The sequence below is a fragment of the Athene cunicularia genome, assembly GCF_003259725.1.
Source record: "Athene cunicularia isolate RWA chromosome 14 unlocalized genomic scaffold, athCun1 chr14_part1, whole genome shotgun sequence".
NCBI lineage: Eukaryota > Metazoa > Chordata > Aves > Strigiformes > Strigidae > Athene > Athene cunicularia.
The window spans coordinates 7,982,247-7,999,433 of record NW_020799118.1 but is presented as its reverse complement, the minus strand read 5'-3'; the positions used below and the strand labels follow the sequence as shown (position 1 = coordinate 7,999,433).

Genomic DNA, 17,187 nt, shown 5'->3' with positions numbered 1-17,187 from the left:
ACTAGTGGATAAAGGTTTTTCACTCATTTCAGCATCACCTACCATAAAAGAATGATCTGTGTGAATTTTGATCACATACTTGACATCCTTTTGTATTATAAACAGCCAGATTCCTTTTTTACTCATATTGAAATAGTTTACCTTTTTTCTTGTTTGTTTGACATTAAATGCTCAGTTTCTTCTCCCTTCCATCCTTTGCTCTCCCCTTCCTCCCAAGTCTTCTTTCATCCATCCACAGTCTCTTCAGGTGTATGCTGTACATATGGAATTTAAGACTAGACCTAAGTGACACTGCGATAAATATCTTCATCCACTGTTGAATTGCCTTGTTTATAACACAAATTTTGTTTTCTCTTCACTAGAATGTTATGGAACAGTTCAATCCAGGACTGAGGAATTTAATAAATCTGGGGAAGAATTATGAAAAAGCTGTTAATGGTAAGTCTCTTAGGTCCTAACTTTAGAAAGAATGTTTCATTTTCATTTAAATATACATATTGGCTATAAGAGTTGGAAATTAAGCTTATACACATGTTGAACTTTGGATGTGTGTTAATCAGGAAAAAACCCTAAGAAAAAAGTACTAACACCCAAACACATGTACCTTCTCTTTTTTTTTTTTACTGTCCTGCAAAAGTTGCATCCCAGACACTTAGGCACAGAGCTACTGCAAAATAAACTGAACATAAAGTGTAAATAACCCACATTAGAATAATAATACAAATGAAAAAAACAGATATGTAAATTAGTCTCTTTTTTGTTTCCCCTGAAAATATCTTCCAAATATATTTCACATTCTTGGATCTGTTCCTGCTCACCTATACATATCACTATCTAATTTACCTTGTGAACAGAACAACTTGAATGAGTGAGAGTTCCAGGAGCAGATTGATCTTTTTCTTGTCCTGATGGTATCTTTTTAATAGAGTCAAAATTAGAATGAATAAATTTGAATCTAAGGACCCAGTCTCAAACTTTTTATAATGTGGTTGTTTACTTCCATTATTGATTTCAGAAACTATTTAAGAATGGGATTCTGAGATGGGGCTCTAGATTCCCAAAGTTTATATTGTAGGACCTGTTAGAGCTTGCACCTATGCAGACCTGTTGAGCTGCTTGATACTATATTAAAGCAATGTAAAATCTCTCTCTAATTTTGCCTCATTCACGTCTGTTGCATATCTTTCCCCTACATGTAATCCAGTACTTGGAGAAATGTGATACTGTCATAGTAGTGCATAGCCAAATAGACACTGAAATCTCTCTTCATGCAAATTTTAGACCAGGCTTGAGAAAAGATGAAAACAAAGCCTGCTGGAGATGGAAATAGGGAAATGTTGACTTATTTGCAGTAATGTCTAACCTGATGGGTTAATATTGTGGTTACCTAATACCTAACCTTAGGGATTATAGGTAGTACCAGAAGTAATAAATGTGTTCATATTTGGCTGAAAGACATTTATACTAGTTTCTGAGGGTTCTGCTTTTCACATACTTTAATATTGATACATTACATTGTGCTTCTTTTAATTCAATTTGTCATCAGTAATTCACAGTATAGCTGCACGGCAGTACTGGAGAGGCTGATAGGTATTAAGACATGCTTTGTCAGCCAATCTAGCATGAATGCTTAATTTCAAATGAATAAATGTTTACAATGTTGCAACCACTGTTGAGAAACTACATTAAAGTCATCTTTAGACTCTCATAAATTGTTAATCTTTTCTCCATAAATTCTGAGTGGTATAAATAGATCTGTAACAAGGAGTAAATACTCTGTTGCTAAACAAATACTTTGCAGCTTTCCAAACAAGTCGGAGTAGCCTGACAAGGAACATAAAACTTACAAGCACTTCTGATAGGTTTGTAATGTGTTGTTATACATTTTGAGGATAAAAGGTTAAAACTCCTTTTCTGTAGAAGTTACTAGCCATGCTACTGGTGAAGAGACTATACAAGTGGAGTTCTTGATTTAGATAGGAGAAATCACACATTTTTTTTTTTTTTTTTTTTTTTAGTGTCTGCTTTAGGAAAAAGATAGACTTGGGGCTATCTTGAGAAAACATTAGATAGGAAGAGTTGGAATAGCTTAAAAACCTTTGCATACAGGTGGCATACTGTTCCATCAGTATAATTCTTCTGTTCAGAAAGTTTGAATATAGAGTATCTGTGAGACGCAGCTTAGATAGAAATTTCTCTTGTCTAATGCACAGAGCTTCAAAAAGAATCTGTTTCATTTGGAAGAGTTTTAGACTTCTCAGTGAATATGCTGTTAGGCAACCAAATATGTCACCTTTGCTAGTAAAACCTATAAAACACAGACCTAAAATACTATATAATATTTTAGCCCATAATTGGCAATTGCCAATTACATTCCTCTCAGAATAATTTATTTAAAGTCAACAGTGAGAGACTGCTTGGCTTCTACTTTAGGTTAAAAATGTACTACTACAAAAAAATCATGAATACTTACTTCAATCAGTATTTCTCACTACTTTTTTACAATAAAACCTTGCCATATGTCCTTGTTACTTTCCTGTGTGGTGTGCAGATCAGTTCTAGATACTGTGAAGATGCAAGGCAACCATTGTAGATCTTCTACATATGTAAAATGTTTCTCACTACTGGCCCCCCTGCAGTTTGAGACTTGATGTTTCCGTGTTCATACTAGCAAAACTGGCTTTGCTGTTTAAATTGGCTATAACCAGGAAATGATTAACTGAGAATAACTGAAACCTCAGTGATCTATATTAAGAGCTTATTGGTTCCTGTAAAACTGGAATTGAACTGTAAACAATAAAAGGGGGACAACTGTCTGGGTGGGGGTGTATTAAACCTTCAGGTTTCTTCTTGAACTGTATATGCACTTGTTGCCTGGAGGTTTTCATCGCTTAAAGTACTTGGAATACAGATTTCTCTGCCATCCTGAGTTCAGTGACGAATCCTGGAGTGTCAAAACAACTGTACAGAAATTGTATATATCAATGCTGATTTTTCCATGTCTGTCCAAGAAACCAGACATCTTCCAACATTTAAGATCACTAAGTTGCTGAGCAATGTAATTTTTAATGTCAGGAACATTGATGGTATGTTGAAAATTGAGAAAAGAATGCCAAATGAATCACTTCCATAACCTGGACATCATCTTTCAGAGACTTAGTTTTTGAAGTTTTAGCATTTATGGCCTAAAATTTCCTTAAAGTGGAAAAGTTAGTGTTTATATGTAAGATCCTCAAATTTCAGTGTACTATTTTCGTAAGAAATTATGTTTGTCATTGCAATATATAATGACTGTACAGCGTTATCCATAATTGTAATTTTTAGGAGTGGCTGTATCGGATGTGTTGAACCTTTCACATTTCACTTGTAAATATGTCACACTTGATGAACTGTATTTAACCATAGCTTGTTTTTTTGAAGTAAATTACTCTTTCAGTCAGTTTAAACAGTAAATGATGATTTGCTTTTGAAGGGCTCCATGCCCCTTGTTGCAAACTGTCAGTCCATTGTCTCATGGCCAGTAGCCATTCTTCAGATCAGTGGTCTGGCTGTCTAATACAGGGCAGAGAAACTTTGGCATTTCTAATAAGTTTGGGATTCAGTTATTTTTCCAACAGTTTTTCTAACACCTTTTTTTTTTCCCCACCCACCAGCTATGGTAGTGGCTGGAAGAGCATATTATGATAGCCTTGCAAAGATTGGGGATATATCAGCTGATTCTCCAGTTTCTAAAGAACTAGGTAAGTGAAAACTCATTAAAAAAAAAAAAAACCAAACAAAACCAAACCTACTTCAAAATATAAACTATAAATAGAGAAGGATTGGAAGAAGTATGTTTTACTCTTAAATAATGCATGAATGGAAGGGACTAGATTCCCTTAAGGTGTGTTATTTCTCAAGACACTTAAAAGGTGATTGTCAAAACACTATTTTTCACTTTTATGAATATATTTCCGCCTATGCATTCAAAAACGTGGGTTTTCTTCATATTTATTTATTATAGAATTATGTGTAGTTTGAGTTTTAGTAGAGATGAATGTTGAAATACTTCTGCAACAGGGTATTGGTATGAGGAGTCCTAGTGTATGACAACAGTTCTAAACTGAAATTATTCTCTTGGATGAGTTCCATTATGAAGAGTGAAGTTCTGCTTCATTGTATTTGATTGAGTGTATCCCTAAAAGTTCTCAGATGCATTAACTTTCTAGTTGAGCTTTTGAAAGAGAAACTGTAGAGTCAAAGATGTACTACATTTACATTAATGTAAAATTAATCAAGTTCTGTACTTTCCTGAAAATAATTTGTGAATTTTTGAAAGATTGTCATCAGCACTGCATTTCATACTCCTTTGGCTGGCATTGACATGATACTGCTCAACCTACAAAAGTGAAATTATCAAAGTACTTGTAACATTTCTGACAAAAGGTTCAAACCTTGCTACAAAACGGTGTGAACTGTACTGTAAAGAGCAGACGTTTGTTTAAAGCCTTCATTTGCTTTTTGACAAAAATAACTTGATAAACTGTCTCTTGTCTCTGAACTTTTGATTAGAGGCAATGTAGGATTCTTTCAGTGATGTAACATGCATCTGCTCCTGTAACTCACAATAGTATGTTAATTCAGGTGATTAAAAAGAATGGTTTTAGTAAATGCTTTTTAATGATTCTGCTGAAATAGAATTGAGGGGAAAGATTCTTCTTGAATAGTGGCTGCTGGTGTCTGTGTGCCTGCATACATTTTTATGATCTGTTCTAAAACTGCTTGTGAGTATTAACATTCTGTTTTGAAGGTTGGGAGCGGCAGAACAGCAAACAGTACAAAGCAAACAGTCCTAATGTAGTTGCTTTTTTTTGTTTGCTTTGCAGGTTGTTTACAGAAAGCACAGTTTCTGGTTTCAAACTGTAGAACAAAAGAATGATAAAGTTTAAAAGTAACCATGCAGAGTCTTATAAAAATATCAACAAATGCATAATTACAATTTTTCAAATCAAGCAGTTGGTCAAGTGCATGGAAGTAATCCGTTTATTGACCTTTGTATGACTGGGATATTATCTGCTTGTTTGAAAATATTCCCAAGCTGACTTCAGAAAATAAGTTTTTCCCTAATATTGGGGATAACACAGAATTGTGACTGAAAATAATTTTTATTCACTATGAGTTCTTCCCTGCAACTATAAACCTTTTCCTAGCTTTAATGTTTTGAGAAAATATGGCCTTCCTCAGGGTCAGGCCTCTAACACTGTTTTCTGTTAATCTTCTACTTAAACTGTTACTGCAGAAAAATATTTTCTTCTTAAGGAAAAGAGCAACTCTGGATTTTTTCCAGTATACTCTCTGATAGAATACTAAATTTAGAGATAAGGAAAGTCAGTAAACATTGGAAAAGGCAGGATAATGTGGTTAGGAGTTTGTGAGAGACAATTTGCATTTTCTTAAAGTCTTAATATTTCTGAAGCTGGGCTACAATACTGAACTACTTAGCAAACAAATATGATATGCCCCAGACATCTCTGAAAGTATCTTTGCTTAAAGAGGAAAAAAAATTATTGCACCTTTTTAGTATTTTAAAAATACAAAGATGCATGCTGAGCAGTATTGGATGTGGAAAGACTAGGTTAAACTGCTGGGATTTCCTCATTTGTGGACCCTATTAACCTCAGTGCAGTTACTGTAGGCACAGCCCACTGTGGAATTGTCTTCTGTGAGTTTCTTTAGACCTGCCAAAAGACATGTTACTGACCACTGACAGCTCTATCATGCATAATACTTCTGTCACCTTTGCCAAAAAAAAAAAGAGGTCAGGAGTCAACAGTTAAGTTTTGTGATATGCCTGTGAACTACTTTTCTGGAATGTATTCTCTTGAGCATCAAGTGAGCTGACCCACTAGCTTGTTTTATAAGAGCAATAGTCTAAAGGTGACTGGCAAAGAAGCAGAGAGGAGTGATTTCTGTAATTTTATGTGTGTCTTTGTTATCTGGGATATCTTTGTAACTTGTTTAAAATTTTAAGGCATCATCCTCTATTAACAGAAATCAACAGCAACATTCCCACAGATGTCAGGAGGAGATCATTATAATTTTTTAATACTTAAAATATTATCCTGGCTCTTCAGTGAATTAAATAAACCATCAATGACCAAGTTCTAAAACATTTTTGAATGCTTTAATATTTGAGCATAATTTGAGATACTGTCATCTGGATTTCCAGTGTTTAGGTCTTTGGACAACCATAATATGTTAATGTTTTCATCTGAGTAATAAAAAAAATTAAACATCCAGAGTAAATATTTAAAGTAATGCTTGAAACCAATCTGTTTAAAAACAAACAAGCACCTCGCCTCCATGGTTTACCAGTTTAACCACAGTCGGGACAATTGACTTATGGATAGCAAGACTTCATAGTAGTCACAAATCCATGGTGCTGGGTTTTTTTACTGCATTGTATCATTTACAGCAGAAACAAAAGGAAAGCATATCTGCCAGTTGATTATCTTTTGACTCAAATGTACGTGCCTCCTCCATCAGTTTTGTTCCACCCATCAGCCACTAGGTACTTTTCTCCTCTTGCCCCCTTTCTCCAGTAGTTAGTATATCAAGCTGTAGATAAAGTTCATATTAAAATCAGTTTTTTGAATAATGAACAGGTGAATGAGGCAGGAAACAACGTTTCAGATCTTTCCTGTAGCAACTTCACCATTAGTAGTGGCAGATGGAAAATAATGTTTTATTCTAAATTCAGTCTTGTTGCGTTAAACTTAATTGTGAAAGGACTGCAAGGCTCAGATGGCTAAAACACAATATTCTTTAGAATTTATGAAGAATCTTTACTGCAGTATTGCACTGAGTCATTTTACAGTTCAAACCCAAACCTGCTGGGTGACCTAGAGTGTATTTACTGCCAAGTGTGACGTAAAGATTTGTCAAACACAGTCAATCCTCCTTCTCATAAGGAAATGCAGAACATGGTCTTGCTGTAATGACAGAGTAAAATGGATACCAACCCCAGAGCAGGGTAGAAACAGAAATGGAAAAAAAATAGCAAAGAAAATTTCTTGAAATAGAGAGTAAAATGAATAGATGGCAGAGTTTGGGGCACAAAATCAAGTAAAAATGCCAGAAAGTGCTTTCTTCTGTCAAATGACATTGGATCAGAAGAGAAAGAAACAGACATCTGGATATTCCAGCTGATTCAGAGCTGTTGTATTAAGTATCTGTATCTTTCAAGTCTGGTTGAAGTTCTCTGGATTATTTTAATACAGAATAATATGAGTAAGTTGAGGAAATAGAAGAACACACTACATGCATAATACAATCATTATGAATAAGGTACAAATTGATTTAGGTAAACCTTCTTTAACTTTTTATTTCCTTAAATTTCTGAGTTTGTAGCCCTTCAGACTTGGGTACAAGCATTTAGGAACATAACCTGAATTTATGTGGTTTAATTTATTCTGCAATATGGAATTTGCATATCTATCTTTCCTAGGCATCTTTTGGAAAACCCACTAGGAAGAAAAGATAGGAAACAAGAAACTGCATATTTAAAAATGTTAAGATTTCACACTTCAATTTCAGCATACCACATCAGCACAGTAAAATCTTGGGGTTTAATAATGCACTAAAAATAAATTCATGTAGATACTATACCACTGATATAGTGTTAAAGTAGTAACTTTAATGTTGTGTTGCTAATCTTTTTTTTTGTCTTGCTCCAAATATGGGTTTATGAGGCTTTGTCTTACTGAATTTTAGTGCTTATAATTTTAATAAACTCTTTCTGGTAGCACAGGTTGTCTTTGCAACCTTCACTTATTCAAGGAATTGAGCTCACTCATTGACTACTACTTCTCATATCTTCCCAACTATCCTCTTTAGCACCTGCCAGCTATTGTAGGCACAACTCATTATATTGTGGGTGTAAAGTCCCAGTTTGTGTGGCAACTGTATCTATAGCAGCTGCCCACAACTATATTATGGGTATGTACCTAGATGTTATTGCTCAAGAACTAATAAATGTAAATTATTCATTGCTTCTCAAAATAGGAGAAGTCCAATTGTAAGAAGAATATTACATTGCGTGGTCTTGACCAATGGAACTAAACTCCAGAAGTTCAGCATGTTAAAAGGAAAATCATAGGAGATCAATCTTTTTACTAATCTAAACAAGACTGATTATTTATTTAAAGATTACTCTGTGTTACAGGCTTATTGTTTTCACAGTTTTATTCTGTTAAAACTTATCTGGAAACAGGTGTGCAAAAGCTTATGCTCATCTATAGTCTGAAATGTAAGAATTTGGAAAAATTTTGGGTTCTTTACAGGAGAAATATTTTGGTTAAACCACTACAGGTGATCTCGAAAAGCAAGTGCTGGACTAAAAGGTTGCTTTGGGTTGTGGTAGTCACAAGATAGGGAGAGGTAGGTAGGTAAAAAATAAAAAAATAAATTTGTAATGATGTGCATAGTAAGTGGAATTCTTGCCCGTCACAGGAAGAGCCCTGAACTTGATATTCTCCTCAGGAACAAAAGAAAGGACTGTGCTTTGAGTCTAAAAGTATTTGAACATATTCACAAAATGGAGGTTGCTCATTAAGTGGTGAAACTTTAAAACTCTTCACAACTTTGTCATGCTTTGTCAAATACAAAATCTCAATGTGAAGTGATATAGCAATACATGTAGTAATATAGTAATACTACCATGTGGATAGCTGAGGGCAGGGGTTCTTTATATATGCATGTTTCTTTGGGGAGCCCTTATACTATTCTGCAGTTAGCCAAATGTCTGTAGTTATTGGGGTAACTGCATAATACTTTGAGAGTCAAGGTTGATAAACCATCAGTTAGTTAAGAGAATAAGCTAATGATTAGTGAATAGGCCGGCAATTTATCCAATAGTTAGCATTTTTATGAATCTGTATGAGTAAGCTAGTAAGTCAGAACTTTTGAGTAACATCCAACAGGATAACAGAGATCCTTTGGTAACTAGCTGCTTTTAAAGCAAACTAATAATTAACAGTTTGATAATAATGTAAATTTAATACTAATGTAATCAGTAGTTCAATCCTTAGGGTTCTGATTAATTTTTTTGATAACCATTTTATGTTTGCAACTAAGAAATCCTGTGGACTTCTCTCCTCACTTCTATTTGCTGAAATTAAATATTTTTCAATATCAGAAACTTTGAGCTTTAAGTGGCCAATTTGTATAGAAAAAGTTTTGGAACAGAATTGGAAAATTTTAATTTTTTTAAAAAGAACATATCTCCTTGCTGAAATTTCTAATCAGACTGTAATGTAAGGCAATACCATCTTTCAAAAATGCTATCTTGCAAGTATTTGTCATTCAAAACTGTTTATTTCCTTCCTGATTAAGCAAAATTGCCACTTGAGCAGGTACTTTTAAAAGCTATAGCTCTCTTACTCTATCATAGTAGTGAGTGACACTTAAGTGCTATTGAGAAAGCCAAGCAAAATAAGACAAAATCCTATCGTTTAGGATCAACGTAGCTAGTTGCACTTCAACATTAAAAAAAAAACCAAAAACAAAAACAAACAAACAAAAAAAAAACCAAAAACAACAAACACGGGGGAGAGGGGTGGGCAGGCAGGCAGGCAGAGTTGCTGGCTTACTTTAGCATATAAATTGACCGTTTCAGCTGGAATCCTATTTCATTTGTTTTAGAAAGATGACACCTACCACCCTTCCTTCCACTGGCTCATTTAAACTAGAGAGATCTGTCTTCTTGTCACATCTTGCTTACTGCCTTGGTGTCCTCCCTTCTATAGTGGAAATGTTCTGCTTTTGAAATAGATTATGTTGGAGAGAAAGGCAAGTGAAGTGTGCCAGCAACTACAGAACCCCTTTAGCACCTCATCTGGTGGAAACTTCTGGGAAACTAGCTTAGAGGCTGCAGTTTAAGTAGTTAGTATGTCAGGCCAGCTTTTCCTATGGAGCATTAATAAACTGCTCTTCTACTATATTTATAATGAGATTGCATTGGAAGAAGCCACTCCATTCTCTGCTTGTGAAAGGAAAGTACGCAGAGACCTATTTTAAAAAGGAAATACAAAGTACTCGTGTGTCTTTTCAGGAGAGAAGTTTTCTATCTTCTAATCTTACAATAACATTCTGGGCTTGTGCTATATAGGCCTCCAGTCTGCCATAGAAAGATGGAAGGAGATGAGCCAGCCTTTCTAGATACATTTATACTGATGAAACCAGTAACTGGATTAGTGGAAACTTTCTGCTACTTATGGTTCTACTTTTCAAGGTCATTTATAAGGTTAAAACAATCATACTGACAACTTTATTTTCCTCTAGAATCAGTACCGTGGCTTTTGATGTTCAGTATTCTGCATGTAATCTTTTGATAAAAGTCTGCTGGAAGAAAGAAAAACTTCAGTCTCAGATTCTTAAGTATGAACAACTTAACTCTGCATCTAGTAGTTTGCCTGGCCATCTATTGCAGAGCTATTGGACACTGTATATGTTCACTGATTTATAAATCAATTTAACTATTCAGATACTCATAAGTATGTGCCCTGTCAGTGGCCTAGCGAAAGCTCATGCAAGTCAGTGTACACCAACAGTGGAGAATACTTAGCACTGTGCTATTAATAAACCAAAAAGAAAGGCAAGAGAAACCTGTTACCATGTTGATATCCAGAACCATAATTAACAAACAAAAATAATCAGTGAAGAAGGTTGCCACAAAACATGTCCTGGATAATGAGTGGTCATGCGGTGTCATACAGTGAAGCTGAACAAATAGTCATTGGCTTAAGATCTGTTGGTGATTGTTGCTCCTAAGATCTATAATTTTTTGCTGCTAAAATATAAAATGATAATACCAAGAAACGGATTGAACGAGATGTGGGTTTGTTATTAAGCATAAAGAATGTAAATGCTTAAAAATGGGTATTGCAGCTTGTTCTTATTGGACTACCCCCAAAAAAGCTGCTTCTGTATACAATCATGTTGTAACTTCTGTTATGAAGACTTCCAGATAAGGTACAAATTTCTGTTTCTAGAAATGGCTGGAGGGAGGAATAGAATATGAAAGACTCTTTGAATATGTGAATATGAGGTTTTTCAGGAACAACTGCAGTAGCACCAATGGAAGATAGGACTCTGATATTTTTCCAGTTATTTTTTCAGATTAAAATCTAGATAATTGATCATATTTCTCAGTCAATTTCAGTTTGTTTTTTTTACAGCAACCTGTGAACTGAAGCTGATTCTCCGGATTTTAGTCAGTGATAAGGGTTTAACACTCTTACAGTATATAGCCCTGAATTTCTCAGGGCAGTTAACAGTTCATGGGTAGCATTGGCAGTACTTGTGCTGCATCGTTACAGTGTTAGGGTTGTAGCGTGGTAGCTAAGACCAGGGTTGTGTCTCTGTACCTGCTGCTGTAAGAACACCTCCTTGGGCACGATGGTTCTGGAGTTTAGCACAGAACATCCATAATGACACATGTGGCCACACACCTTCAAGGGAAAAATTAGATATTCAGAACACCTACAGTGAGTGTGTACTTGATATCTTCATGCTGTGCCTTAAAGGCCTAAGAAAACACCACGAGGGGCATCCTTTAAGATTATCTGACTATATTGGAACAGATGAATTTCACATGAGTCTCATAAGTAGCGAAGACGTTTTTCATCTTGCAGTGGAAGCCCTGGAGAGGATGCTCCAAACTTCACCTGTGTGTACATGCAATATGTTGTAGATCGTGGCTAGTATGTCTGTCTAGAAAAGAGTAATTTGGAAGTGAGAACTGTCATTCTGCATGCATGGCAGGTGTATGTTCCTCAGCAGCTTTCAACTTGCCCAGCATAGTACCATCACAAGGTGCTGGGGTTAGTAGAGCAGGCAGGAGGCTGTTCCCCCTCAGCTGACGCTTAGCAATTAAGAGTTTTAATGCACTGTCATCCCCATGTATGTCTGTTGGCAAATAAGCCTGAGAGCCTGTGTAAAGAACATATGCTTAATTGTCTTTTCAGTGAGAGAAATAGGTGGAAAATAGAAAGTAAATGACAACATTGTGAAGAAAGTGACATCATATATGTCACTAGCTTGTAAATCCTTTAAGGTCTAACTGTATTTTGTATGTACAGTCAGGTCTTCCTGATGAATTATTCCTAAGCAAAAACCCCAGTATGTCATGTGTTACATTCCGAAGACAATGGGGCCGAACCCAGTTGTTTTGGACTTCTGAGAAGACTCTTATCAAAACTTTCAGCTCAATTTAGGTGTGGATTTTTTTTTGGACAGTGCCAGGACTCTGAAATTTGGTGGCAGTTCCAAAGTGCTGTAATAAAAATTGCTGTGAGTCCTTTGCATTTTATTGAATTTCATGTAACATTTATAATAAACATTTATCCTCTAGTACTGGAAACCTGTAAAGAATTTCAGTTTTTGCTGTTTAGCATGATATGCTTGTCCAGTCCTGCTGAAAAACAGATTAGCTCTATTGTACAGTCTTCCCTAACTAATCTGCCTAAAACCAGCAGAGCTTCATACAGGCAAGTTCAGGCTTGTGGTTGTATTGTAACTTATTTTCTTTGCACCTGACTTGTGTAAGGATTACAAGTCACTTGTTTAACACCACTGCAGCTGAAGTATGAAAAGCTATTGTATGTAAGGCTTTCAAGGCCCTATGAAAGATCAGTCTCTGAAATACATACCTTAATATATTGTGGTTTTATGTTTGGGTAAAAAAAATAAATGCCTGCAGCGGTCTTTGTATATATTGGTAATGGAGTAACAGGTGGAGAAACAAGTTTGCCATTTTTCATGCATTATTTATGTGGCGTATGTTTCTCCTTTCCTTTAACATTAAAATTTAGTTACTATACTTACCAATCATCTGAAACAAGATGTGTATTTCATGTTAATTAACATCTGTTCAGTGATATAGTAGGTTTAAAAAAATTCTAATCTCTGAATTTTTTTGACTAAGAGATCAAAGCAACTTGGGAGAAAGGGGAATTAGACTAGCAGACTGAACTTTGCTAAAACTGTAATCAAGTCATATTCCTCTTTAAAATATAATGTAAGCTAATACTTCTGTTTAAAATTGTAAAACAGTAGCATCACACCAAGAACAAACTTGGAGTAACTGGAAGTTGGAATGGTCTTGATAATTTCTTAAGTATTGTCTCTTGTAAAATCATATGGAGGAATAGCTATTTTATGAACAGCTCATGGCCCACTCTATAGCATGTAGTGCATGGTATGAATTTAGTAGTTCTTTTTAAAATCCCTTGTGTCAAGCTAAAAGAATTGGGCATTAATTTTAGTCAAGTATATTTTAAAAGCAAGCTGATCCTTGGGTTTAACTGAATATGGCTTTTTTTGTAAACAGCCATAGACTTTCTAAGGTATAAAGAGCTGAGGAGTTCTTTGTATCTTTCCATACTTAAATATTCCAAAGAAAAGTAATAATTTTAATTCAAGTAATTTTAATTGTCTTATGTACTGGGAAAGTACTTCATTATGCAGTCTTACACTATTTTTTTTTTTTCCCCACATGATCATCAGCAAAATTTTAGGACAAGGAAAAGATTACTACAGAATTTTGATCCTGAGCTACAAAAGCAGACTGTATCATAAATAAGAGGTGCTAGGCTACTACAGTAGAAGTGAACTGTCATCTATCCCTTCACTGTTTGTCTAATTATGAAATGGCAAAAGGATTTTTGAATAGCAGGTTTCTTTGATTATATTCCTCACGTTGAGAGCAATTGTAACCGAACAGGGGGAGTGTTAAAGAGCATTGCCAAGTATGCATTCTAACAAATTTTATTCCAAATAATATACAGCTAAGCTGCTGAGAATTGGTGGTTAGTTTTTTGTTTTTCCCTTTAGAGATGTAAATTAATTCTGGTTAAAATCCCAGCCATCATCATAAAGCTGGTCCTGAATGCGTTTTTCCAGCCACTTCCACAACATAATAAGCCTGTGACTGGAAGACAGAGGTCCTTGAGAAGGTGGTGGCCACGGCTGAGCTGTTGCCACCAGTGCAATTTATCCAGTTAGCTGTATGCTCCTGCCTGGCTCCAAGAAGCTTGTTAGGAGAGAGGATGACAGAGAAAATAGCAGTGGTAGCCTGTTACTAGCCACCTTTATTTTCTAATTTTTTTTCTCTGATGTTATTTGGCTCCAGTGCAGAGGGAACAGGCTGTCAGTGAGATATAGATACATATTTGTATGTATGTTATATGTGCATTCAAACTTGTACATATCAAAATTAAGCAAATATTGGAACTTGCTGTAAAAGTAAAACAATGAAAGGTCCTCTTTTTCCAACAGAAGAAAGTATGTTGTACCTAGAAAGTAGTATGCTGATTAAAACAGCTGTGGACTCCTGTTAAAGTATGCTAGCTATGATATAGCTGGAAAGAAATTATTTGACTGGATAAAAAAGGCCATAGTACTCCCCACCCCCCCAGCTTGATTTTTAACTTAAAGCAGCTGAAGTTTTGACTGTGGTCAAACATATATAAAAGCCTCTGTGCATGCACTAGAATTTATTTTTTTTCACTGGAGAGCCATGTGAGGAACACAAGCAGAGAATCCCTATGAGGAGGAGAAAGTACTGTGAGTTCATCACCACCTAACACTACAGGTGCCCAACTCACAAAATTAGCAACAGTGTCTTCTACAATCCTATTTGTTGCTTATTGTTTTTGTCTGGACATGGAGGCAAGATACTTAGAGGTATCTTGCAGGGTCTTACAAATTTTAGAAGACTCTTTCTCCTCTATATCAATGAGACCATAAAATAGCTAAGAAGATTTAAAATATTTAGGAGTAATGGAACTTGTGAAGAAAGTGGTAAAACTGAGCTATGGATAAATGGAAACTTCTTGCTGAGCATTAAATGAGTTTCAGATAATTACTTGAAATATTGTGAGCTAACTTCAGATGAGAAATGATGCTTTGAAAGCAACTTCATATAAAATGCTTACATAAAGGGGAGCTGAAAGCATGAGACTATTTGTATGTTAAATGAATAATTGCTGCAGTTTATTTTGTGTGGGAGCCTAACGTAAACAACTTTGACAACACATGCTGTTAACAGGACTACATTTTTATATCTAGATATCATTAACTGTATAGCACTTTAATTTTTACATGTCCAATAGCATTATAATGTTCACTTTCATTTGGTATGGTTCATAATATCACCATTGGATTTTATTTTACTGGACTAGTACATGAATACAGATTTCAACTATTGTGCTGTGGAGGTTTTTTCCATTTCCTTTAACCCATGTTTAATCTGTTTTAATTAACATACTTGCTTGTTATATTGCTGAAACATATCTGTTCTTCACAGCCTGAGTGAGAACTCCACATATTTTAAAATAAAAATTTATCTGAGAATGCCATTTAGAATGTGAAGTTCTCTTTGCTTCGATTTTTGTTTTATTTACAGATTTTTTTTTTTTACTTTATTTGCTCTTCTAGTAAAACAGAACTGTGTATTTGGAGGTGCTGCTTCAGGGCACTGCATATAGCATGTATAGTGAACTTAAAATACTTTATTATACTCTGAAATCTCTTCCCCTTTTCTCTGTTGAAGGTTTTATTCCTCTTTTTTTTTTTTTTTTTTTTTTTTTTTATTCTTCACCTTTGGCAGTCACCTTCATAAAATGACATTGAATGGTCATGTATCAATGCCATTTTGTAAAATGAACTACAGAGAGATTTACTCCTTGCTTCTTACTTCATGTTCGTTCATGCAGTAAGGAAAGGCAGACTTGACCTAGTCCTACTGATTTATGTGCATATTGGTATTAATTTTACAGATTGTGGGTTTTCTAAAGCATTCTGGACAAATTGTATTAGAAATAACGTACAGTTAGGGCTTGGGAAGTTTTACATTACTTTGTCTTTCTTTATGATTTTATTCTTTCACGTTAAATTCCATGAAGACTTTTGGCGTTTAAAGGATCTGTTGTACAAATAAATCCTTCCTATAACAGAGCGGTATATTTAATGCATTTGAGGCTTAACAGATGTTTTGTTCAATCATTTATTTGTTATATTGTATTTCTTCTTTTTTATTATCTTTCAGGAGCACTGGCTTCAAAGCACTTTGTTTCTAACTTTCCCTTGTTATTTGTGTGTTTCTTCTGGGCAAAGGGTAGCTTGGAAGAAAGAGCATCCTGACAGAAATGGCATCTAATAATATACTTGAACTATATTGTCTCCAAGTGTAGCTTTGACTCAGCCTTTCATTCTCTTGTTTAATGTAAATAATTGCATGGTTTCATCAAGACATGAAGTTACTAGACCTGCCCTGAATGCAAAATAGGACAAGAGGAGATAAATGATATAATTAAGCACTTTGCTCCCAGACGTCTAAGTCTGTCTTTCATTTAAGAGACTTGAAATTTTTCAAGAGTGACCTCCTCTAAATAAAACAAAATTGAAGTATATTTCAAGTAAGGTGATGCAATTAATACTTCTAATGTAGCTATTTAGTATTTTAAAAGTTTAAGCAATTTTGTTCGTAGCTGTTGATATTTTTCTATGACAGAACTCTATTGAGTTCAGTTTTTGTTTCTAACGTGAACTAATTTTTCTAGTCTTGTGTTCATAAGTCAATATAAACTAAAAAGGTAAATAACCAGTATGATCACCCAGTGCAAACAGTGAGGTTGAAATGTAACTGCTGCACAGGTTCCGTATTCTGGCATTACGATGAGTATACCTGTTAGAAATTGCTTTTCTTGTTCATCTACTGTGAAAACAGTCTTTTAAGGATGTCGTCTTGCTCGTGGGATGCTGTGTATGGGGAAATAACTTATACATCTTGGGTTAGTGATTATTTTTTGTCTTTGGTAACAAACCAACAGCATTAATGGAGTTCTAGTCTGTCATCTTTTCTCAATAGAAAATATAGATACAACAAACAGCCTTGGTTAAGCTTAAAAATATTCCACAAATTTCTGAAGTTTCAGCCTAAAAGATCTTTCTGTCTGTGTGTTGAACCTATTTCAAACTAAAATAAATTTACTGTGGAACTTGGTGTTACTCTTCCTGGTCATACTTTGAATTACAGCTGTATTACAAAGCATGGTTTCAAAAATCATGCTGGGAAATATTTGTGTTATTTTTAAGTTATCTAAGACATTTGATATGTGTCGTGTCCCATTCAGATGTGTATAAGAG

At 34.9% G+C, this 17,187-nt stretch overlaps 1 protein-coding gene across 1 annotated transcript in view; it reads left to right on the top strand.

Annotated features, from left to right (window-relative positions):
- Nucleotides 1–338: 338 nt before the first annotated feature.
- The window catches only part of BAIAP2L1 (BAI1 associated protein 2 like 1), a gene marked incomplete at its 5' end in the record, with an annotated part of 33,480 nt that continues 16,631 nt past the window's right edge, over nt 339–17,187 (top strand). Inside the window, 2 exon segments of the mRNA XM_026859235.1 lie at nt 339–438; nt 3,654–3,740. Coding sequence (XP_026715036.1) covers nt 339–438; nt 3,654–3,740 — 187 coding nt within the window.